The sequence below is a fragment of the Diabrotica undecimpunctata genome, chromosome 10 (assembly GCF_040954645.1).
Source record: "Diabrotica undecimpunctata isolate CICGRU chromosome 10, icDiaUnde3, whole genome shotgun sequence".
Classification (NCBI taxonomy): domain Eukaryota; kingdom Metazoa; phylum Arthropoda; class Insecta; order Coleoptera; family Chrysomelidae; genus Diabrotica; species Diabrotica undecimpunctata.
In genome coordinates, this window is record NC_092812.1 from 22937039 (window position 1) to 22963161 (window position 26123).

At 33.6% G+C, this 26123-nt stretch overlaps 1 protein-coding gene across 3 annotated transcripts in view; it reads right to left on the reverse strand.

The window, feature by feature from the left end:
* gpp (DOT1 like histone lysine methyltransferase grappa) overlaps positions 1 to 26123 on the reverse strand; it is a 131360-nt gene that overhangs the window by 15465 nt on the left and 89772 nt on the right. For 2 of the 3 annotated variants that reach the window (XM_072546016.1, XM_072546015.1), the window contains exons 6-8: positions 21436 to 23239; positions 20771 to 21087; positions 17635 to 18016 (exon numbers count right to left, since the gene is read on the reverse strand). In XM_072546016.1, the coding sequence (XP_072402117.1) occupies positions 17635 to 18016; positions 20771 to 21087; positions 21436 to 23239 (2503 nt within the window). Of the gene's footprint in view, positions 1 to 2279; positions 2373 to 17634; positions 18017 to 20770; positions 21088 to 21435; positions 23240 to 26123 lie in introns of all 3 variants that reach the window. The other variant, XM_072546017.1, reaches the window with a different exon arrangement.

Here is a 26123-nt window from a genome sequence, read left to right on the forward strand (position 1 = left end):
GTTTATAAATGACAGCGGGTGGTCATTTTTAGTCAGAACCTTTGTTAGCAGGTTTTTCTCTTCCTGAAATGCATTTTCATTAGAGCAAAAGCTTCGGGCTCTGTCATATAGGGATTTGATGATTTCTTTTTTTAATGTTTATGTTATGGTTAGACTGGTAATTTAAATATCTGTTGGTGTGGGTTAGTTTTCTGTAGACTTTGGTTGCATACCCAGTGTCTTCTTTTGTGATTAGCACGTCCAGAAAAGGAAGTGTGTTATTGTCTTCTTGTTCCATGGTGAATTTGATTAATTCTTCTTTATTGTTGATATCATCAGAAATTTATCCAATGCTTCTGATTCGTGGGGCCAAATGGAGAACACATTATCTACATATCTCAACTATACTGGGTTGTTTATCTTGTTTATGTACAATGTTGTGTTCGAAATCCTCCATGAATATATCTGCTAATAATGGAGAAAAGGATGAACTCATGGCTAATTTGAAATTTTGCTTATAGTAATCATTATCAAGCTGAAAATATGTGTTATTTGTGCAGAGTGTAAGTAGCTCCATGATAGCTGATATATTCAGTTTGGTTTTTGTTTCATCATCCCTCTCTAGTTTGCCTCTTTTTATTTTTAAGTTTTTCCGATGGTACATTGGTGAAAAACATCAAAGGTAATGATATAAAAACTCACTAGCATTTTGTTAGAATTGTAATTAATTTCTGCTAGTTTTTGCATGAAATTTTGTGAGGTTTTGAGGACAGATGTTGTGTTGTGTGCTAGAGGTTGTATTATGTCTAGGAGGAACTTTGACAGTCTGCTACAAGGGGAACCCATGCTGCTCCAAATCGGTCTGAGCAGCACATTAACTTTGTGATTTTTTGGAACTCCATATAAGTGTCCCATATAACTCCATATAAGAAATCCCATAAAAAACATAATATTTAAGTTAACCATGCCACAAGAAAGTAGTTTCAGAACCATGTTCATTAAAAAGTTTTGTAAAATAAATTGTATTAATAGCTAAAACTGACAGTTGTTTTATGTGATTTTAAAAGCTATACAATAAAGATGGTTTTTAATAAAAATAAAAACGAATTCCTGTTCTAATGATGAGGAAAATGAATATAATTGTAACTGCTGAGAACTTCGTTAACAAGATATGTTTTTTCAACGCAGCAAGATTTACACTGTGTGGGAATGTAAATCGCCAAAATTTAAGGTATAGAAATGAGGTAAATCCACACTGGATACGTGAAAATCATATTCAAAGACCAAACAACTAAATTTATGGTCGAGTATAGTGGGTACTCAGTTAATTGAGCTATTTTTTATAGAAGGTAATTTAACAAGAAATAATTATGAAATGCTACTTGTCCGGCGTTATTTATACCTCCTTTACTTATATCAGCAACATTTCCAAAAAACTTTTTACTTCTACAATTGAAGAGATCAAAATTTCCTTAAAGTCACACAACACTTTAGGTTCCACATCAACACCAAAGATAGGATGAACACTCTTGATAAAAGTGGTATTTGTAAATTAAAAAATTCAAAAAACTTGTTATGACGATTTTGCGTTTCTAGACATTCTGTTTTATCTTATTAAGATGTTCCTGACAACATAAAGACGAAAGTATTGTATGTGGTTGAACTGCTATTGAAGTGGAGATTTCAATAAAGATGCAATATACAGGGTCTTGTATTTAAAAAATCAAAGTGACTAATGATATCATTGCAAGCATCAAATTTGAAATCTCCATATTGCAGATTAGGCGTATCCTGGTGTTTGTGCAATTCGGACCATCCTTCTAAGAGATAATTACGCGTTCCCAAACTTTTGGTTCACACTGTATATTTTACTTAAGCAGGCAAAGGGAAAACAGTATATAATTGGAAGAAGAGAAATAGACCAATGTTCGCAACAAAATCATTAAAAATAAGGTGGGAAATCATAAAAAAAAAACTAGTAAAATCAGAGTTTAAAAAAAATATTCACTAAAAACTCCCGAAAACTAATCAAATCAATATTTTCACAAAATATCTGGGGTAGTAAAGTAAATGCCTGAAATTTAAACAACAGTCAGACAATTGAAATATTTCATTAAAATTCAATTTTATCATCATAGATAAAACATGAACAATGAAAGTCGAATTTTAGACTATTATTAGCATCTAGCAAGTATTAGGTGTGTAAGAATTAATAAACTAAATCACCGCCACCAAAATAAAAAAAATATTTAATTAGCTGTGTGGCAAAATTAAGATAAATAAGCGCTAAAGCTACTTACCACCATATATTTAACCAGCTTCTAAATCTAGTATGGTATAGCATGCCTAAATTGTGCGCGTGAGTATTGTGAGCATGCCTGAATGTGCGCCTCCTATATTTAACGCAAACAAACTACAGTAAATAGGAATAATTAAATTTAAAAATTGGTATTATACCGAATCAAGATTTACTGCCAAATGGTATATCGTTTAAGTCTCAAATTTAAATCTCCCTTATAACAACTCAGCAAAATTGGTTGATATTATGTACAGACAGATATATAGACCAGAATCAGATTACGTGAGCCAAAATATTCCCATTAAACAAAATACGTCTAAATAAAATGAGTATTCGATAATGCATGTAAAATTTATTTTTTATAATAATTTTGCTGTCTATTTGCAAATCGTTACCAAAATCTGCACAAATGTATAAATTTTAACAAATAATATTGTTTTATTTATTATTTTAATCTTATTATAAGGACGCTACTTGGCTACTTGGGAAATGGGTCATTAAGATGATTTCTAATAGCTAATAAAAAATATGTTTTTTATTACATACATCATTTAGGTAAAGCTCAATAATTTTTAATTTAAATTTGGAAGAAGAACACAGCCCTAGTAGTGACTAGATAAATACTAGGAGTATCTAGGTGAAGATCTAGTGACCAGATAGAAGATCTGTAGGTCGGAACCGAAATAGTGGCACAGGTCCGACAAGAATTGAAGGCAATAATAAAGACAAAGACTCACGAAAAGTTGTAACGCAATTGATGATGATGAAGCATAACATGTTATATTAAAACCTACAGTATACCTACATTAAAACCACAATTACAAATAAAAGTGTGATCATCTACCGTCATAGAGATATTGATTTATCAGTATACGTACTGATACATCAATACCTCAATACCTAAGTAAATTTTGTACAGTAATATTATGTCACTCTAATTTAAATTTAACGCTGAATATATCTCACTTCACACTTTGTATCCGCATCCAAATTCAAAAAGTAGAAAGACATGTGTTTGTTGGACGATTACTGCTTGATCATTTTTATTTTTAATTATCTTTTGTCGGTATATCTTTTCAGGCACCTGATGGCAGAAACTGTAGTTGGTTTATATGAAGTCAACGTATTCACATATTTGTCATTTTTGTGTGTTTTACCGACAACCTTATTCCTTTTGTAATAAATTTGCTCAGTTTTTTCTAGTAAACGCTGATAAACATTGTGCTCCTATAATGTATTTTACAATAGACTACCTAAGCTCTGACGTCACAATGGGCGGGGTTTTTCCCTTTCCAAACATTTCTAATTTGTGTGTATTTGTCCCATACGTGTTTGAAGAATAAATAAGGACTTTTGGTCATGAAAATTCATTCTGTGCGATTGGTATTGATCATGATTAAGTATGATCGTTCTTATCGTTCTTATTGCAGACAGCTTTGATCAGGCACAGATAATGCTCCAAGAACTCCATACTGCCACAAAAAGAGTTGGTCTTAAAATAAATTTTTCAAAAACACAATTTATGACAAATTTAGTCCACAACAAAAACATCTCAGTAGAAGACAAAGATATTGAGCCAGTTGACTCCTATAAATACTTGGGCCATGAGATCAGAATAAGTCGAGACAACCAAACAATCGGGCTGAAAAGAAGAATAAACCTCGCTTGGGCTGCATTTGGAAAGATGAAGGATATTTTTAGGTCTAAGACTCCATGTGTCTGAAAAGAAAAGTATTTAATCAGTGTTATTGCCAGTGATGACCTACGGTGCAGAAATCCTAACACTCACAAGAACAACAGTGAGTAAACTACAAGTTGCGGAAAGGGCATTGGAGAGAATAAGGTTAGGGATTTCTCTACGTGATAGAATACCCAATGCTACTATACGCATAAGATCAGGAGTAGCAGACGTTATTGAAAGGATAACAACACCAAAGTGGAACTGGGCAGGTAGCAAGATCAGTTGATGACCGGTGGACAAAAAGAATTTTGGAATGGAGACCCCGAATACAAGCTAACAGAAATAGAGGTCGACCCCCAACGAGATAGACAGATGACATAAAAAGAGTGACTACAAATTGGATTCAGATGGCGCAAAATCGGACTAAGTGGAAAAGCATGCGAGAGGCCTATGTTCAGCAGTGTACGTTAGAGGCTAGTTGATGATGATTGGTATTATTTGCTGTTCGTAAATTTGTGAAGTAAGAATATCAAAGGATTAAGATATTAACTCTGAATGTTTATATTTGAGGGTTACGTTATTGTTTAATTAAAACTTATTATTAAAAAATTATTTTTTACTGTATTTCAAGGTATTTTGTTCAAAATTTATCAATAAATCATTGAATTTATTTACAACGTTAAAAAATATTGAAATTAATGTTTTATTTATTCTTGTCTGTCACCTAGATCTGGCTGGTAGTACTTCATTTCAATCTATTAAAGGTCTCTTATATGAACTAATTATAAGTTATAATTATACATTATTTTTAAAGTATGATTAATAACATTTTCCGTCTGTAGTGTTCAATTAATATTTGGTAATTGTATGGAAATGTCTAGAGGCTCTGCTTATATCGTATAGGCTTACAAGATTAACAAAATAAATTAAATGTGTCAGTATCACCGAGTAGTGACTATGATAGGTCCAGGACACGAATAATAATCCAACATAATGTCAAAACCAACATGAAAATCGACTACTGCATAAATAATGACATATCTGGAAGGGTGCAGATACCACAATAGTTCACACCATTATTACCAAAGACCGCGATACCAGAAATTAACCGACGATACGTAGAAAGAGTCGTCTAAGCTAAACATTGAAAGACGAAAATTAGCATATATAAGACTAGAGAAAGAGAAAATGTTGGAAGTTGAAGAACTAATTTGAAGAATATAAATAATACGATAAAATAAACAGCATAACGGTCAGAACAAAGAGTTTTCTATAAATTTGCAAAATGTTACATTTGTTTAATCAGTATTTTTTCAGTATTTATATATATATATATATATATATATATATATATATATATATATATATATATATATATATATATATATTTATATACATTTATTTAAAACGGCAGATCATTTGGCGAATAAACCATTGACAACGTTGTTTTACTAACGAACATCAATAAATATCATCAGATATTAAAAACTTTACATTACAATTTAGTTTATACATTGTTAAAATTTCAAATATGTTCTGTTTTGCAGTGATGATGTTTAAAACAATGAAACACACACATCCACGAGAGCATGTACACAGAAAGCGATTATCGCGAAGCAATGATGAAGTACAATACTTATACTTTTGTTGAAATGATCTATTGTAACAGTTTAAAGCATGCACTTTAAAAATGACAGCGTTTAGTAATGCATGAAATAGTTTTTGTAAAATTAGTAATGAGATAATCTAACATAAACTTGTGAATATACTCAAACACTTGTACCATTTTGCATGATATCGAATTAATCAAATAAAATATTGCAAATAGTAGGTTATTCAATAAGCTTTGCCTTTCAATAAGAAAAACACGATTGTATGGTTTCAAATACACTGTGTTATCTGATATCTTCCTGAACTTTCATTATATTTGTTCCAATATTCTAATCCATGGATTCCATGCCTGAAATGTCCTGCAAATACCTCTTCGTTTGATGAAAATCGAACCCGGCGCACGAGTTTTTTGAGATATCAGACAGCCAAAAGTCAGGGGAGCTAGATCGAATAGATCGATAGAACGAATTGGGTGAATGTTACTTTAATTAAGTGATTTTCGCAATGGTTTATTGAGCTGTGTGAGGATGCGTTATGATGATGAAAAATTAATTCTTTTTCAGCGAACCAGGTCTTTTCTTATCTGGATATAGAGACAACAGTCGACAACACCTCCTAAGAAACAATCAAAAGGGCGATTCGGCTGAAAGGACTTAAAGAAACAGGCTGCAAGTAGATGGACTACATGTTAACGAGCCTTGTGATGTACGTAACGATACTGGGAGGTACAGTGTCAGCACAGATCAGCCAGAAGCTCTTCGTAGTCTTATTTCCTCCCTTTTGAAATCTAGTCATGTATGGGTTAATAGCTAGACTCAGCAACGACAGCGATCATTTCTTGTTCTATGCGGATAATTTGGCCAACTTAGCCCACGGTAAATTTAATTTAGACACATAATTCAACAAGCTTAGAATGTGGTTACAGAAAATAAAATAGGGCTTAACATAAGTACTCCAGAAGTGCAAAACCATGGAATTTGCCAGAAGGAAGAATTCTGAATGACACAAATCTGGAGCGTGAAGTAAAGTATCTTAGCGTAATATTACCTTATTGGATAAATGTGGAGTTTAACACTATAGGACATTTAAAAATGATTGATAGCACAAATATTATTGCACGTGAGATAAAACCCAATATAACATCATAAAACACTGACGAAGATTTTCTAAAATAAAATATTCAGCATTGTTCTGAAAATGTTTAGATTTTACCTAACATTTTTAAACAAACCGATTTATTTTAATTCTTGTCATAAATTTTGTAGTCATTTTAATCGACAAATGATATAATTACGTAATCTCTGCATGTACAAAATATTTACAATTTCCAAAAAGGACAGCGTCAATTTATAAGCCCTCAACTTTCTTAGAAAGGATTAAAATTTCCAAGCGGCAGAACGTGTTGTGAATAATTTTGGTTAATATTAACAGGTTGTGTTTGTAAAGTCCTGTGATTTTAACACGCAGATTTGTTATTTCTATAATAAATATTGATATTAATAAGTGAACTTGTGTAGTAAAAATGTCACAAACGTCATTTAACCGTACCAATGAAAACTTTAGTGTTAAATGTACATGATGAACGCCTCCGTCACTGAGGCGTTCAGTTATTTCTTAATCCCTTGGGGTTTGCTCATCTTTATTTTATGATATATTGTATTTGAGGTTTATCGGGGTGGTCATATTAAATTCGGATGAAAATTCAGATAAGAAGGTATCAATTATTACGTTTTTTCTGCATTGACCAACGCTGTATTTAGACTGTGCTACCAATCATTTTCAAATGTACTATAGACATTTTATATTGGATTTATAACATATGGTGGTTAAACCAACAATTACATATGCATCAGTGGTATGGTAGCGATAGGTACAGCAAAAAAAAGTGCCATTCTCAAATAAAGCCAGGTGCAAAGACTTCCTTGCCTTTGAATTATAGGGGCTCTAATAGGTACATAGAAGGGCCTACTGGAACTCGCTGCTCTGCACATCTCAATACGGAAGAGGCCTAAAGTACTTTTCCGGATGGACATCTGTCTACAAGAGATAAGGCAGAGGAAACACGCAACTCAGGCTGTAGTCTTACCCCTGCCTGGTGCATAGAAGAGTGGGGTGCAAGAATCTACAATAGTGATGTAAAATAGGAAAACAAGTAACAAAACGTTACAGTAACAAGGAGTTTTTACTAGTTTGGAGGTAATCCACGAGCAGAATCCCTTTTGCATCCCAAAAAATTTATGCAAACACTGTTTTGGATGAATTTTGAACATGTTTCGGTGCCGACGTCCCAACTTGGATCATGATAGCAGATTCAAGTTTCATCTATAGTGATTAAACGCTGAAGAAAATCCCTTTTATCCTTTCTAAAACGCTCCAAATGTTGGTGAGAAAATCGCATTTGAATGTGTTTTTGTTCCATCGTTAGCGAATACAGCACCCTTTTTCTATAGAGTCTACTAAATATCTGTCGGGTAATCAACGATCTTTCAAAACTATACTGTATTTTGAAGGTGAAGTCATACAGTCCAAAACTAAAAATCTTATCACCTCACGTTATTCAACTATTCCCATTGTGAAAAATATTATTGATAGACCCACATGAAAGTTCATACGTGTTCATTAAACAGTAGTAACATCTTTAGCAAATAAAACCACGAACCAAACAGCGCCATCTCTTATCGAATGATAAAATTATTGAGCAACTACTTTCATGCTACATAGAAAATATACAGATCTGGTGAATCGTTTTTTCAGAAGAAAGCGGTAGAGGTGTCCACCCTAATATACATAAAAAAGAGAAGAGTTAAACTCTTAAATATGTTTCTAAGAAGCCTGAGAAATATAAAAATAATTAAAACGGGACATACCAATTATAAGGACTAAAATACGTCCAGATAATTCAAAATAATGTAATGGATAGTCCTCTAAATTAGACAGTGTAATCTTACAATCAAGCAAATATCTAATAAAAAAAATCACAGTTAGTTCTGACACACTTCCTATAACTTATTCACGATATTTCTTTCTCTATCCAGATATAATTATATTGATTTCAAAAGAATTAGAAATTATAAGTATATCCTTACCACCTATTCTTGTGTTTATTAGAATTTTCTCCATATTACCATACAGTACCTTCTCAAATCCATTCCAATGGTCTATGTAGCAGAAGTATCTGTTATAATTGAAAGATATCTGCTATTTACAGAGTTCATATAATATTTATTTTGTAAGTAATTTTAGAGGATAATAATAGTAGGTAATTATAAAAGTAATTCTTCCACAAATTCACGCCCCTCAACACGAATAGATTATTACACAACGGATTTATGCAAATATTACCAATATTGTGAGTAAATAATTTTATAAAAAAATTACAGAATCAGTATACTTACAGGATGCAAATAGATTCGAAGATATTTGAATTGATCTTTTTGAGTAATGAATCCATATAAAGGAGGGAGTTGACGAGAAATATTTGGCAGTACATATAGAAGTATCTTCGATGTGTTTAAAATAGAAGCTAGAGGATAGTTTAAAATACAAAGCGCCAAAAAAAGCTGATCTATATTTTTGAAAAAATGTGTAAAATCACGACATTTTTCATCACACAAAATAAAGTACATTTATATACATTTAATGCAACCCTTGGTTTAAGAGATACATTTATTTACATTTGCCAATTATTATCTTAGTAAGTTTTTATTAAATGACATGCAAATTTTTTAGGGTTGGTAAAATATTTAAAAATATTTCGTAAGAACATTTCTGTTAGTAAAGATTAGAAGCGTGTATTACACATATTAAAATGTATCTTTATATGTAATGACAATGTGAAGGATTATAAAAATAAAATTTACTTAATATAAAAAAATGAATCTCATTACCTCCAAACCCATGGTTGATTCTTTATTGTACTAATACAGATTATAAGGCTTCAAAAAAAGTTCTCAGCTCCGTTATTAGATAACAACATGATTTTATTTTTGAGTAAAACAAAAAAAATTTTAGTTCCCATAAATAGCCCTAGGGGGCGCCTAAGTTAATTTCTCAAAAACATGTACCCTTCTTCTTCTTCTCGTAGCACTACAACCCGGGGTTGGTTTTGGCTGACTGCACAACTTGCTTCCATCTTGAACGGTCGTCCATACTAGTTGGGTCAGTGGGTAGCGTACCGTGTACCGTTCACATCATAAAAAACTGGTACAACTCTTATAACCGAAAATCGTGTTTTTCAAGTTGTGTAAGTTGATCTTGTCATATATGTCATTCTAATTTCTAGGGCAACGTGGCCACTTCAACGAAAATATTGTATCATATCAGCTAAAAGGAGGGCTGTACGACAGACACATTATAAAATTACAGTAGTTGCATTCTAATGTTCCCTATCCCAATACCCTACGTTTAAAGATCCTTTAAACATATTGGGCATTAACTCAATCCTCTCTCTGGTTATTAAATTTATTGGATACGGTTTTTTGTTGTTAATGATAATAATAATACCTATATAAAAACTTCAAACATTTTTTAACGTTCTTTTTTTATTTATATTTAGTGCAATTCCAACGTTATCTGTGATGGCAACAACGAATTGATTCACGAACCATTGTGTCAAGTCTGAACACAGGTTTACATTGGAAAAAAAAAGTGTACCAGTTTTATATGACGGGAACTGTACACCTTTTTTGGGACATTAACTTAAGCGTTCCTAGGGCTATTTATGGGAACTAAAAAACATTTTTTTTTAATTCAAAGATAAAATAATATAAATCATGTTCGATTCTAATATTAAAAAGGAGTTGAGCAAAATTTTTGAAAATACGCATGCATTTTTTAGCCCTCTAATTTGTACTAGTACCTTAATAGTTTGAATGCAATTTGTAAACATAATGGAAAACAAAACAACACTGAATATTACATATTAATGGGAAAATCCCAGTAGTTGGCTGTATACCATCGTTTAAAAAAACTGATACAGAAGTAAAACACTTCACATTTGTATTTAGGTATAAAACATATTAAAACTTTCAAAAGAAGTGTCGTCAAAATTTATACAGTAGCATAACGTGACGTTTTCGATCTAGATCAAATCATCTTCAGTGCCTTCTTTTGTAATTGAAGCTAACACTAAAATTGTAGCTCTGACATCAATATATGGTTTTACATTGTTCCAAATTTCAATTCTAAGGTGACTCTAGGTCGATGACATTGGATAAAAATTTAATAATTAAAGAGCAACATGTTTCTTTGCTCGACTTGAACACGTGGTTCTTATCAGTTAAAACGACACAGACCAACTCAGTTGGTGGACCAACCTGGTCCACCAATATCCTGAATCAAAAAAATGGAAATACAAAGAAAATAAAACGGTTTTGCCACCGGGAAAGGTTATGTAAACTTTTGTTTGTAATTGCCATGGTCTTGGTTGACTAGAAAAGGAAAAAAGCAATATATGGCGAGTTACACAAGTACATAAAAGTACACTTAATGATACACAACAGCTACACATGCAGATGAGATGCTTACAGTCAAAATTGGGTATACCACATTAAAAGAAGAATAAAACTAGCTTTTTTAATGAGGGTATTTCGTTGCAATAGCAAAGAATCTTAAAACTCTGCATGGAAAAAATGCAAACCAAAAACTCACAACGAGAGAGGATGGAACCAGTGAAACTTTCAATAATTTTGAACTTAGATCCGTCATCCACATCATGAAAAATATCACAGACCCTTGACCATGAACTCTTCAAACTGCTTGAACTCATGATCCTCAGTGAACTTTAATCGAGAATAGACGAACAACTCATTAAATGACAAAGTGATTGGAGCAGGAAGGTCTTGAATATCATTTTAACACTTGCCCCACACCCTAAACTCTTTCAAAAATGGTATCATATTACAGGAGACAGTAAACTCACGTTTCTTATCCACGTTTTCCTGCAGAACATAACGTTTCTCATCTCTTTCAATGAAAATAATAGAGATAATGATCTCATTCAATGCGTCATTACAAGGAAGCTACACGGATCAACATATGTACCAACGATTAACCCGTACCAATAGATGCTAGGGTTTTCATTCACGCAGACAGCTATTGTTGCGCAAGCAAAAACTTTTTCCAAAATTGAGATAAGACTAACTAAATTCTTACAGCACCTTACTAGGAGTTCTAAAAGTGCAAACATGGTTGTTGCCTCCAAGACCGAGACCAAGCAAGTTTAACTGTCAAATTTCTTTCACCGCCAATTATTGAAAATAACATTTATAGGTTATATAAACTTTTCCCGCTCTATTTAAGGATTTTGTTTTTAAAATATTTCTGGATTGGAAATAGAAACGTCAAAACAAAATTGTCATGTAAAAAAATACTGGAAACAGGTGAAAAATATGCCACAGGAAAATAGTTTCAGTACCATATAAATGGATTACTTAAAAATGTACATTGCTCAAAACTGGGAGTTAATGCGTTTGAATAAAGCAATCAACTAGGGTCATAATAGTGTCATCTGTCATCGCCAACTTTTAATGTATTCCATATTTATAAACAACGTAACACAAAATATTTATTGATAAATTACAAACTGTTAGAACATACAGTGAACAATAAAATAAATAATATCTAATATTTTTTGTTAAGAATTGTTCTTGTATGACGACTAACTAATAATATATCAGAAATTTTGATACTTATAACGTTTATGATTACTACAAACTGTCACACGATTATTTTTTTCTTCACAACTGAATAAGTCTTTTTTGTTAAAATTGTATTTTTATTTGGTTTATAGAGCATCATTGATATAGAAAATAAACTTCTTGTAAAAATATTACTACAAAATGCTACTAACTCTTTTTTATACAAACAACGATATAAATATTAAAAATTGTATGTTTTCGTTAAACTTTGTACTTTTAATCAGGTATAAAGAACACGGCAGGCATTAAAATCATTATCTTTAAAAGCACTACTAAAAATTGTTACATCTAAAATTTTATATTGTTAACTAAAATAATTACTAGGACACATACTTTCTTGTTAAAATCTGCACTTGTGTAATACGGAAAATATACCTTTGAAACTGTATATTTAGAAATAAATATACTATAAAAAGAAATGACTGTACTTTATATCTAGTGAATTCTAATTAAAACGCACCACCCCACATGCGTAAACTGACATTGTGACTGATCAAATAAAGACAACTTTCATTTTCGGGAGCATTTTATATATACATTATTTTCTTTAAAGTTAATTGAGCGTCATTCACGAGATTTGTAAGTTTTACATCACAACCAACTGTGTAAAAATTACCTAACAATATTTTAGAATTATTTTAATTTTTTTGATTTATATACATCATATTTTGATTAAAATAATTTTATAGAAAAAATTTGGTACTCAAAAAACAATTATTTAAAATAAATATCATTAAAAAACAGTAGGTCAATTCCCCTTTAATTTATGGAATGCAAATTACAGTTAGGAAATGTTATTATTTCCAGAGTCCAAATAATAACACACAACGGTCCAAATAACAATCCAGGAAACGGATAGGAAAGATAATTAACGGTACTATTTTAAGGAGAGGAAAACAAGAATCAACAGAACAACCTAAAAAGCAATAAATTCGCTAAAAACAGAAAGTCATAGGGACAAGACGGAATAACCAATTAGCTTGTGAAATATGGAGGAGAAAGTAAACCTTATAGATGACAAAACTTGTCCAAAAAATAATATTACAATAATTGTAATTTGTTTTTAACAGGTTATATAGAATACGGGAACAAAACACGGGAACACTCTTTTGTGCCACTTTCTCAAAGCGTTCGAAAAAATGATACTTTACCGGGTCCCTCAATTTGTTGAAACTAAAATGATTCCAGAAGAAGCAGGTTTCAGATCTAGAAAATCCTGCTGCAGCCAAACCCTCAACCTCATTCGACACATTGAAGATGGTTTTGAACGGAAACAAATAACAGAGGTAGCTTTCATAGACCTAACTGCCACCTGTAATATAGTTAACCATCCACGGCTGCTAGCGAAACTCTACAAAACTACAAAGGATTTCCTACTCACAAGATCTAGTGAAATGCTTTCAGAACAGGCGCTTCTACGTAACATTCCAGTCCAGGAACAGTCGGTGGAAGGTTTCCTCCTACAGGAAAGTGTCCTCATACCAATTATATACAACATATACCCCAACAAACAAAGGGATTTATTTACGCTGATGATACAGTTGTGGCAGTTCAGAGAAGAACCTTCAATGAGTCAAAGAAAACTGACAAATGTTATAGAAGACTTAGCACTATTCTATGATGAAAACCAAATGGAACAGAATCCCATAAAAACCTTAGGAACAAGCATGCTTAAACGGCGCTGGAGGTGGAATGACGTGGTCAGGGCAAAACCTCGGCATGCGTCTAAATAGAACTCTGTCTTACCTGTATCACTGACAAGATGTCAATAAAAAAGTAATCGCAAGAAATAACATCATCTGCAAACTAACTAATACAAAATGGGGAGCACAACCACACACTCCTACCACCTCTGTCTTTATGTTTTACCGCCGTGGAATTTGGAGCACCAGTGTGGGCAAACTTTGCTCACGCTAAACACGTCGACATGGGTCTCAATGAAACAGCTCGAATAATATCGGGTTGTCCGAAACCGACACCCATCGAAGAGTTATACTCCACATTTGGAATCTCTATCAGAAGACAGATCACTTCTGAGGTAGAACGAAAGAAGCAGAAGGATCGAAGGATTCTTCTATCACCACCAAACTTAGCCAAGCAGACCTAAAGTCTCGAAAAAGCTTTCTGGAAAAATTAAGTTCCTTCCCCAAAGCGCTTGATGCACCAAATAAACCTATGATAAGCGTCAGCTACCACAGCCCATTTAGCCCGTTTAGAGGAAATCGCTACTGGATACTAGATAAACTGAGAAGATGAGCATACAAGAAGGTCGATACCAGCAACTGTAATTTTAACAAATGAGCAAAATGATTTTAACAAACTTGATGGTGTTCTGGATACAGAAAATAAGTAATTAAACCTCTGATTAATTCCCATTAAATGGATGACAGACGACATCTTGAAATTAATGGAACAACGTCGACTGATAAAATCTAATGAAACAGAATATAGACACCTGCAGAGAAGAATAAAAAAGGAGATCAAATTAGCCAAAGAAAAATGGATGAGAAAGGTGCGACGAAATGGAGGATGTAATATCTAAACACGACTTATTTAATATGCACAAAAAACTAAAAGAACATATTTAAAAAAGAGTTCCCACTGTACGCGTTGACAATAAAAACAAAATTATTGTAAATGAGCACGAAATAAGAAAAGAATGGCAGCTGTATATATCAGAGTTGTTTGAAGATGACAGGAATAATATTGCCGAATTCTACCAAAACTGTACTGACGGCCCAGAAATTATGAAATGCGAGGTAGAACACGCTATAAATAATGCTAAAATTAGAAAAGCTTGTGGTCCAGATGATACACCAACTGAGTTGCTGAAACTAATAGAGGATGATAACATAAAAGTTGCAGTAAGACTTTTTAATTCAATATATAACACCGGAGTAATTTCCACAGATTGGCTCAAATCCATCTTTGTTGCAATACCTAAAAAACACAATGCAAGAAAATGCTCAGAATATCGATTAATTAGCATAATGAGTCACACTCTTACAATTTTCCTAAGAATACTTCACAACAGGATTAGACGCAAATGCGAAGAAGATCTCGAAGATACCCAATTTGGTTTTAAAAATGCTATGGGAACCAGGGAGGTACTTTTTGCGCTTAACATCCTATTACAAAAATGCCGTGACCAAAGAAAAGATGTATTTACATGTTTCGTGGACTTCGAAAAGGCATTCGATAAAGTACAGCATGTAAAATTAATGCAAATACTGAAAAATATCGGAATAGATGACAAGGATATTCGGGTCATTAAAAATTTGTACTGGAACCAAACTGCTATCGTAAAAATTTGAGATAACTACACAGATTAAATCTCCATAAAACGAGGAGCCAGACAAGGTTGCATTTTGTCGCCAACATTGTTCAATGTTTACTCGGACCAGTTATTTAAAAAGGCACTTGAGAGACAACCATATGGAATAAATGTCAACGGGGAACTACTTAATGTGATTAGATATGCAGACGATACAGTAAATCTGTCAGATAATATTGAAGGTCACCAAATTCTGCTTGATCGTATTCACGAGGTAGGAGGGGAAATGGGCATTAAAATAAACTCAAAGAAAACCAAATTTTTAGTGTTTAGTCGTGACCCACATCCCGATCCACAGCTTCAATTAAACGGAGTCTAAGTTGAGAAAGTTCACAAAATGACATATTTGGGAACTGTGATAACGGACCAACTAGAGACCAAGTTATTTCTTTGCAATAATCATCTCAGTTTAGAACTAAGACAAAGAATGGTTAAGTGCTATATTTGGTCCGTACTTTTGTATAGTGCAGAAGTGTGGACGCTAAAAGTATTGATCATGAATAAAATTGAAGCATTTGAAATGTGGGTTCATAAACTAATGCTAAAGGTACCTTGGACAGCAAAGAAAACTAATAAAGAAGTACTAAGGAGCGTAAACAAAGATAGAAAACTGCTAAAGACTGGTAAACATCGAAAAATGTCTTATCTGGGACATATAGTAAGGGGAAGTCGATATAAAATATTACAACTGATCCTTAAAGGTAAAATAGAGGCCCGTAGAGGTGTAGGAAGAAAACAAGTTTCTTGGTTAAAAAACATTCGTGAATGGACACAAATATCAAATGCAGGACAATTATTCCATATTGCAGAAGATCGAGAAGCCTTCGCAATGGTGATCGCCAACGTCGGATAATTCTGATATGGCACGCGAAGAAGAAAGATAACATATACATAAAGCAGTTTCAGAACAATATTTTACCTGATAATTCGGAATTTAATAAATTTTCAGTTATTAAATATCCATTTATTTTAGATATTGCTTATTGTTTTAATGTTAGAAATGTCACAGGGTTGGATGCAGTATTGAAAGACTTTTCAATTAGACTATTATTCCCACTTGAATTTTTTTATGTAGATAGGATGTAAAGAGGTAAGTAATGCCGATATTAACTGACCTATTTTGGGTGGCACGTTTTAACTGGAATGCACTGAAACTATTTTTTTAATTAAAAATACTACTTTTGTAAATTATTTTGAAAACTATTAAGTCATATGTTTAAACAAACATAACACACATAAACATTTTAAAAATTGGTTGAATGTAGTCACATTCGCTAAAAACATATCTAACAATGGTACGTTTGCTTAGTATAATATGTACTTCGTCAAAATATACGTCCTCACTATTGTAAAACGTGTTTTTAACACATTCAGTGAGCTTCCCGATGAGATTAATAGTACCAGAACAAAAAAAAAGAGAGAAAAAGATAAAAAGAAGTATAAATAATTTAACACATTGTCCAGTACATTGGTTGCATTCAAGGGATAACACAAACAATGCTTTTTGGTCGACATTGATTCCAATGATTAACAATACCAAAGTATGTATATATTTCTCCTTGAAATTTTTGTCAATCAATACTTGAACATCAAAAAAGTTGAAGAGAAATAAAAACATTGATAGATCGAGTCGATAGTTTCTTTGATATATTTCTATCTAGTATCAACTCATGATCTGATTCAAGAAAACAACAAAAAGGAACAATCATAATAAATAATTGATCGAATCATTCGTTCAATTATTATTAAACTAAGTAAATGTCTGGCAATATCAAGTACTAAGAATCAGTGACGAGCTGAAGCAGATTGTTTGCGTTCTGGCTATTTACACAAAATTGCAGTGCCAACAAAAAACTAGGTTAAAAAACTAGAAACATGCGAATGGATTAATAAGCAAAGCATAACTAATCTACTCTAATGTCACAACCTTTCTTATAACAAATAATAATGATGGGCAACATCCACCACCAACACCATTGAACATCCAAGGTTAAAACTAGAAGTGATAATGGAGTATTAAATCACTTTTTACCTCCTCCTTGTACGATAGGTGATTCTCTCTTAAAAACGCCCTCGTTATTTGAGTTCGCCATTATTCCCGGCTGATTAAACCCGTGCCTGCGCTCGTACATTTCAACCTCTTCTTTGATAGATGCACCAAGCGCTCTGGATTGAAGAGTCGCTGCTAAACCTTCCGCAATAAATGCGTTTCGAGATTCAGCTCGAACCGGTGACTTGTTGTCATTAAAGTAGGATTCGTGGTACGGCTTGATGTCGGCACGCGGAAGAGGCATGTACATATCATTTGAGTACGACGAATTCACTGCGCTTGGTCGAGTAGCTTGTGTGGGATACAAAACAGTTGTCCGAGGGGAATACTGTTGTCTTGGACTTGGTTGAGGCGGAGTTATATACTGAAAAAATATAAAACAAATCATTAATCATTAAACCATAATGAGTATTCATGATAGCAAAAACAATTAACGCATTAACCAACTATACTCGGATTGGAAAGCTTGATAGCGCAGTTTTTATGGCAGAAGATTACAACGTCCTTTACGAGCCCCTTCCAATATCAGTTAGCTCACCTATGAAATTTGCAGTTTAAGTCGATTACCATAAACAAATTACTCTGCATGTTTTTTTACGTTCCCATATTAATTAATATGGCATTTTTCTTAATATTTATTAAAAACAGTACCCTTATGGTTTTTTATTTATTTTCAACAATAAAAAAAATTTCACTAAACCTTGGCTATGCATTCACTTACGTCAACATAAGTGGATTTTTTCATAATTATGTGAAATCCAGAGGTAGCTATGAAAAAATGACATCAAAACAATAATATTGTCAGTTAATGTCAAATGTATTTTGTAGTATTGTAAAGCTTTTAGCCGTCTGTGGATTATACAATGGGTCGAGGAAAGTTATCGATGAGAAAATTTGTTCAATCATTAATAGATTTTTTAATTCTGGAAAATCCAATTCGAAAATCGCGAATTGTCGCATGTTGCAATTGTCTCGACCTTCCCAAGTCTATTACGCCAGTCAGTTCTATCCATATATATATATATATATATATATATATATATATATATATATATATATATATATATATATATATATATATATACACTCGCGATCATAAAATCCGGGTCACCTTGAAAATTTCAAATTTCTTGAATATTTTTGCATCTGGTGCAGTAATAACCTTTTTTAGGCTAATGTATTTTTTATTTGTCATCAATGTTTGTTTTGAAAGAAAAAAAAACGGTTTTTTTATTGTTTTTATTGAAAAAGCAGAAAACAAACTAAATTGTTGAAACAGACATACGAAAAAAAAAATGAAAAATACAGAACGTGGTAAAACATCGGTGGAATTTCAGTGACTAATATCGTGTATTGCCTCCCCTTGCTCTAATAACCTCTTGCAGACGACGGGGCATACTCTCAATTTTTCTCCGGATTACATTTTGTGGTATGTTATTCCACTCCCTCACTAACAGATCCTTAAGCTCCTGTGCGTTGTTAGGAGGAGGTGTATGGGTTTGAATACGTTTTTTTATATCGTCCCAGAGATGTTTGATTGGATTCAGGTCCGGAGACCTAGTTGGCCAGAGTAACCTCGTAATTCCAACCTCGTCCAAGTATTGCATACTGATCTGGCAACGTGCGGTCGCGCGTTGTCCTGCATAAAAACGGCGTCTTCTCCAAGCCCTGCCATGGTGGGCATAACATGTTCTTCCAGAATCTCCGTAATGTACTTTCGTGCAATTAAAGATCCATTTTTGATGAAGAGTAATTCTGTGCGGAAGTCGGAAAATACACCTCCTAAAGCCATGACCGAGCCTCCACTAAATGGCATTCTTGGAGCAATGCAAGCTTGTGAAAATCGTTCACCGGTTCTCCTCCAAACTCTTACACGTCCATCGGATACAGTTAGGCAGAAACGGGATTTATCTGAGAATAACACTTTGCTCCAATCATTAATTCCCCAATGCGCGTATTGTCGAGCAAAAGTTAGTCGTGCAACTCGATGCGCCCGGCGAAGTGGCGGTCTTGTAGCCATTACCTGAGAAGATAGTCCAGAAGAACGAAGTCTTCTTCTGACTGTTGCAACGCTAACATTGCAATTTCGTACTTCCTGTAGACGATTTCGATGCATAACCGCAGTTGAGGTCCGGTTTCGTAAAGCCTGAAACACAAAGAAACGGTCATCTCGTGCCATGGTCGTTCTTCTTCGTCCAGAGCCAGGTCGTCTGGTTAGCAAACCCGTCTCCTGAAATTGTTGAAGCACTCGTTGAACCGTAGAAAAGCTTACGCCAACAGTTCTTGCGACTTGCCGTTGAGTGTGACCGTCTTCCACAAGAGTAACAATGCGTGCCGTTTCAATAACAGTCAAAGGCATTTTTGGCAAAAAATAAACAATAATAAACACTAATAATGGCACTAATAAACACTAATGGTGGCAATAATAAACGTTTGTTTGTTGTGTTTAAACAGAAAGTCAAAGCACAAATAAGACATTTAAAACAAGCGGCAGTTACAGGTACCGTTCATTTTGGGAAGTGTTTAGTTTTCCGCGAAATCGGTATTATTGGAATTCTTTTTTACAAAGGAAACCGCTAAGCCGACAAAAATTCTCAGAAACATGCATTAGTTTGTATTTGTGTTATTATTATTTACGATAAAGCTCGTTAAAAATGAAATAACGATAATTTTCAAGGTGACCCGGATTTTATGATCGCGAGTGTATATATATATATATATATATATATATATATATATATATATATATATATATATATATATATATATATATATATATATATATATATATATATATATATATATATATATATATATATATATATATATATATATATATATGGATTTTATGTATGTATTGGTTTCTCTTCGCTACAAAAACATTTACGAAAGCTTAAAATGTTCATTTTAAAGTGTTAATAAAACATTATCAACATAAAAAAGTCAAGGTACCGTGGGGATATAAAAGTGCATACCCAGCCCCCCCCCCCGGCTCCTAGACTATTATACATGTAGGAAAATTATAAATATCGGTACCTTCTTGTTTCACTTTTATATAAATAAAAACTGCGCTATCAATGATTTTTAAATGGAATATAGTACTACCATTAATATTTACCTTCGAATGAGAATGTATATAAGCTAATCCTTCCAGTCCTTCAGTGGAAGACGGTCTAGAGATAGGGCTGTAAACTTGCTGTCTAGGCACTGGATCGGGTTCTTTGGGGGTGGGAGGTAAAGTAGATAATGGAGGCATCTCTGCATTAGGCACTTTAACATTGACTCTTTCTGGACGGGGTGGCAAATTAGCGTTGACCACAGACCTTGAGGACAACGTTGCTGTACCCTGGATATCACTCATGTCTACTGCAGCATTGATAATGGATTGGTTAGATATTTCAAGGGTTCGTTCGATTTCACCAGACATAAGGTCCCCTGAAAAATATTGAATACATTAATATGCATACCTTTAACAATACATTGTTTATTGGAAATGAGATTTATGAATTAATGAACTAACGAATGGAACACTATGAAAAACACATAGAAATTCCAGGTCTATGTTTAAAAAAGACATTCTCCTGAGAAATTTCATTTCTCAGGAGACATTCCTCTGAGAAACATTTCCAATTTATTATTAACGAAACACCCTGTATAATAATATTTCAAGACCTGAAAGAAGTCTTATCAACAACTTAACTGAGCGTAAATCAATCACAATCACGTCTTGAAGCAGTTGAGGGTTTATTTTAAGATGTAAAATATAAAAAAACATTTACTTACCAATTGTTCTTGTAGCAACCATTCCATCTGCAGTATTATAGGGTATTTGTTGGTGAGCCAATTTCTCCTGAGAAAGATGTCTTCGAAGGGCTAACTTGGCAGGTGATACTTGGGTGTAATCTGGCTGTTCAGTATTTAAACTTCGATCAGGAAGCGCATGTCTTTCAGGATTTGAATGCCTCTCTGTGTTGAGAGGCCGTTCTGAATTCAAGTGTCTCTCAGCACTGATTTGTCTTTCCTGATTTATATGTCTATCGGCAGTCAAGTGCCTCTCAGAGTTGTACTGCCGTTCATGGTTAAATTGTCTTTCTGGAATTAATTGCCTTTCTGAAGCTAAATGCCTTTCATGCTGTATATGGCGTTCTTGAGTCAAGTGCCTTTCTTGGGATAAATGCTTGTCGATGCTCATTGGTCTCTCATGGCTTTGATTGTATTGCAAAACAGGTGTTTGAGCTTGTTTGGTTCTATTTTGAACATCTTCATTAAGAACTGAAGTAATAATGCTTTTCAAGCGATCTTCAAAATTTGCTATACGAAGTGCTCCCTGGACTTTGCAAGCGTGATTGGTGTGATTATTTGGAACACTGGGCATATTAGCCATAGGAAAATTGTGAGTAGTTTTTTGCCGCTTTGTTGTCATGGCAAATGGAGCAGGCATATTACGTATTAAAGATTTTGGGTAATTGTTATTAGGTGGTAAATGTTTAGTGGGATTATTGTGAATTATTTGTGGCACTTTGTTATTGATTGCGGACATTTTACTAGCTTCAATTTTTCTTCCAGTTTCCAATATCTTTTGAGCCAATATTTCTGGATTTTGTTCCTCAATTTTTGCTATATCTGGAACATCAGGCCAATCTTGTGAACGAGCTCTATACTCTCGAGATTTTCTAGAAACCTTAGCAGGTTGTTGTTGTCTAGCCGCTAGTGCTTGAGCTTGTTTTCGTTCTTCATTTTTCTGAAGATTAAGAATATCTCCCTCCAACTTTGATACCTCATTCTGAAGCTTCTTCCTTTGTGCTAAAGTTGACGATATTTCTCTTAAGATGTAATTTTGACTAGCTTTGGGAGATAGACCAGACGCTACTGCGCCTGCATACTTTTCACAAATCTCTGCTTGTCTCTGTAATACAAAATTGTCTCGTTCGCCCTCCAAACTAGTTACTTCGGCCTGTAGCTTGCTAGCTGTTGCTTGTAGTTCTTTGTGACGACAAACTATTTCTTTAGCCTTTGCAAGAAGATCAACAGGAGACGTAGCATCGATTTCCAATTCACTCATTCTAGCTTTTAAAAGAGCAACACTGTCATCAATTAGAAGCGTAATTTGTTTTTCTAATTGTGCTGCACGATTCTTCAATTTTCTATTTCTCTCGTTCTCCTCTCCAATTTGTACCTCAATAAGATTTTTATAATTTGGATTCTTCAGTTGATTTAACATTTGCATGTACTGACCTTTGAACATATCAAGCAGTACTTGTAAACCATAGGGTGTTTCAGCTGGTTGTTCTGGTATGTCAAGCTCATTATGAACTATTGAATCTGAACTTAACGTAGTCAACTGCTGGTCAACACAACCTGGTGCAGGAGGTAACTTCTTACCTGTTGCTTGGGGCGATGTGCTTAGCAATGTTTCGTTATGTAACAGATCCAAACCGTTAATTTTAATTTGTTTCTTAGCTCTTGTTTTCTTCATTCTGCCTCGTCTGGCTTTTGGTTTGGAAGCAGTTTGTTTTTCTTGTTGTTGAGCTTGAGTTTTGGTATTCCTATTTACTTTATGCCTCAATTTCTTTGGCTGACGTTTGTTCTATAAAAGATAAAATAACGTAAAAATTTAATATCTCCTGTTTTTAAAAAAAGTTCATCATTAATTTAAAAATGTAGAAAAAAGCTGTACAAATGCAGATATTTTAAAACATTTTAATTGGAGACATTACCAATCACATTCTATTATATAAACTGTTAAAAATATGGCTTATAATCAAAAACTACATATATGTACCGATCTGAAACTGTGAGCCTGCAATTAGACATTGGAATTAATGGGGAACATCCTATGGGTATATAGGACGACAGGTATGAATAAAGTATAACCAAACATGGATCAACTGAGAATATGGCATAAGTACTAATGTCCTGGAACGAAATATGTGGGCATATGGTATATGGTATATACCCTTAGATAACAAAGGATCAAGTACTTTTAGCGAAGACCTACTATGGCATCAAATTTCCTAGTCACTAAAGGGCTAAGACAAGGATGCTGTGTATCGCCAGTATTATTCAATATATGTATATATATAATTGATGAAACCATGAGACAGTAGAAGAGAAGTGCAATGGAATGGAAGTACCGATAAGATACGGAAATCTGACAATTAACCAAGAAGTACAACGCTAAATTACTAGCCACTGAGATGGATTTTTGGAGGAGGTAAGCCAGAAAATAGACTAGAACACATAGGAAACGACGACATTAGACAACAAATGAGAATAGAAAGAACAGTCATAGGTGACATCGATAGACAGCAGCTACTATGGTATGGGCACGTAAGACGAATGAAGGAAACAAGAATCCCCAAAAAAACGTTAGAATGGCCACAGAAAACGAAAATGAGGAAGACTAGCAACCACATGGATGAAGGGCATTTCCAAGGCGATGTCGGAAAGAAATTTAAGAGATAGAAACTGCCATAATTGAAAGGAATGGAAAAGAAATGGAAAGAATAAATCTATCAAATTATGGCATACTTAACAAAAAACAAAGCGTTACCAAATGATATGCTTTGGTAACCACAATATTTCAAACTAGAATAAATACAAAACTTACATACAATTATTAAGAGTACAGTTGTGAGATATGGCCATTAAAAGAGAAATCAGAAAGGAGCTTAAGGTTGTGGAAATAGATCTTTGGCGAAGATCTATAGGAAGAATTCACGGCAGCCAAACATACAATAACAGACGAAATTAAAACCAAACAACTAATATGGTACGGCGATGTCTAAATCGTAGCGGAAGGAAGAATATCTACACGAATCCCAACATTCTTGAAATAATTTTTAATATCGAAAGATCCGAAAGGCTCAAAATGAATCCAAAACATGCAATAACCATTTTGATTATATTTGAGATGACACATATACAGAGTGAACCAAAAGTCTGGAATCGCCTAATTATCTCTTAAATGGATGGTCCAAATTGTACTAAAACGGGAGCCTATTTTGCAAATAATGCAGATTACAAATTTGATGCATTCAATGTTGCCAGATTTTTAACATCATTAGTCACTTTGGTTTTTTTAAATATAATATTCTGTAAATAGTCACAAAGGTTTTAAATAAATAAAACTTCTCAGTGGCAAATAGTTTATGCTGCACTGCAATTATGTATGCTGCACTGGTTTTGTAAAACAAAACAACGCAACAAAAGGCAATATTGGACTTGCGAAGACTCGTTTGTGCCTTTAGGTTAGCACAAGCTTGGAATCTAAAACTCGACGACCTAACTGGGCACCTAGAGATTTTAAGAGGCCCCTCCCATTTTATACTGATGGGTAAAAAATACAAGAGATAGAAGGAATAAGAGTTAGTGGTATTAATACCAAATTGTCAATATTCCTATATATAGGAGGAAATACTGCTCCAATATTTCAAGCAGAACTGCCAGTAATCGATTTTTGTACTCAAAAACGGCCCCACTCAGCCAAAATATTTACTGCCTCAGTCAGTCAAGCCGAAATAAAGGCTCTGAAGTCTACAACTTTTGAGTCATTAACCGTTTGGAACTGCAAACAGTCCTTTTAGCAACAGGCAGAGTGCAACAAAGCAACTTTTCTGTGAGTTCCTGGATACAAAGAAATCGTTGGTAATGAGATTGTTTATGGTCTTGCTAAAGGTGCAAAAACTACCTTTTACCGGCCATTCTGTTGTACCAGAAACCAGCATAGTGGGGGATATCCAGAAATGGGAAAAAAACTTTTAGGAACAAGCAAAAAGGTTATTAGAATTAGAAGAGGAATGGGTGGTGCTCACTGGACACTGCTCAAAATGCAGAGAAAACGACTAAACATCTTGTTTGCAGCTACAGGGTAATAGTTCGTCAAGCCGTCAACTAAAGTACCTGAAGAAGGTCTCTTTTGAAACCTGCCAAGGAAATAAATATTTCTCCTAAACGGCTTTCTTAGATGCCTGGATCTGTTGGATGTCTGAAGGCCTACGCGGCCAATCGACTGCTTTGAAATCTACAATATATAACAATTAACTATTGCAATAGATAAATGTTACAGAAATAAATTAAAGCTACACAAGAAAATGAGCGACATACACTCAGATTAAAAAAAACGCAAAGCAGAAAATTTTGGTAAAATTCAAAGTATTCCATTTATATGGAATACGTATAAGCGGTTGTCGCTGCCCTGTATCAAAACAAAAATCTAATACCGTCATTATGTTTTATTACTTACTTCGTTTGGAGTACCAAGAAACTGAATTCACTACGAATTTTGACCAGGATGAACGGCATGTGGAATGCAATTTTAGATTCCCTTGCCGAGTAATTTATCCAGCTGTTTGTTTCGCAAGTTTTAGGAAACACAGTGGTAAAAATTTGAATTCGGTTTCGCTAGGTAGAAATCTTTTGATTTCTCTTTTTATTCCATTTATTTTATTTTTAGCCCTATTTTGATAATT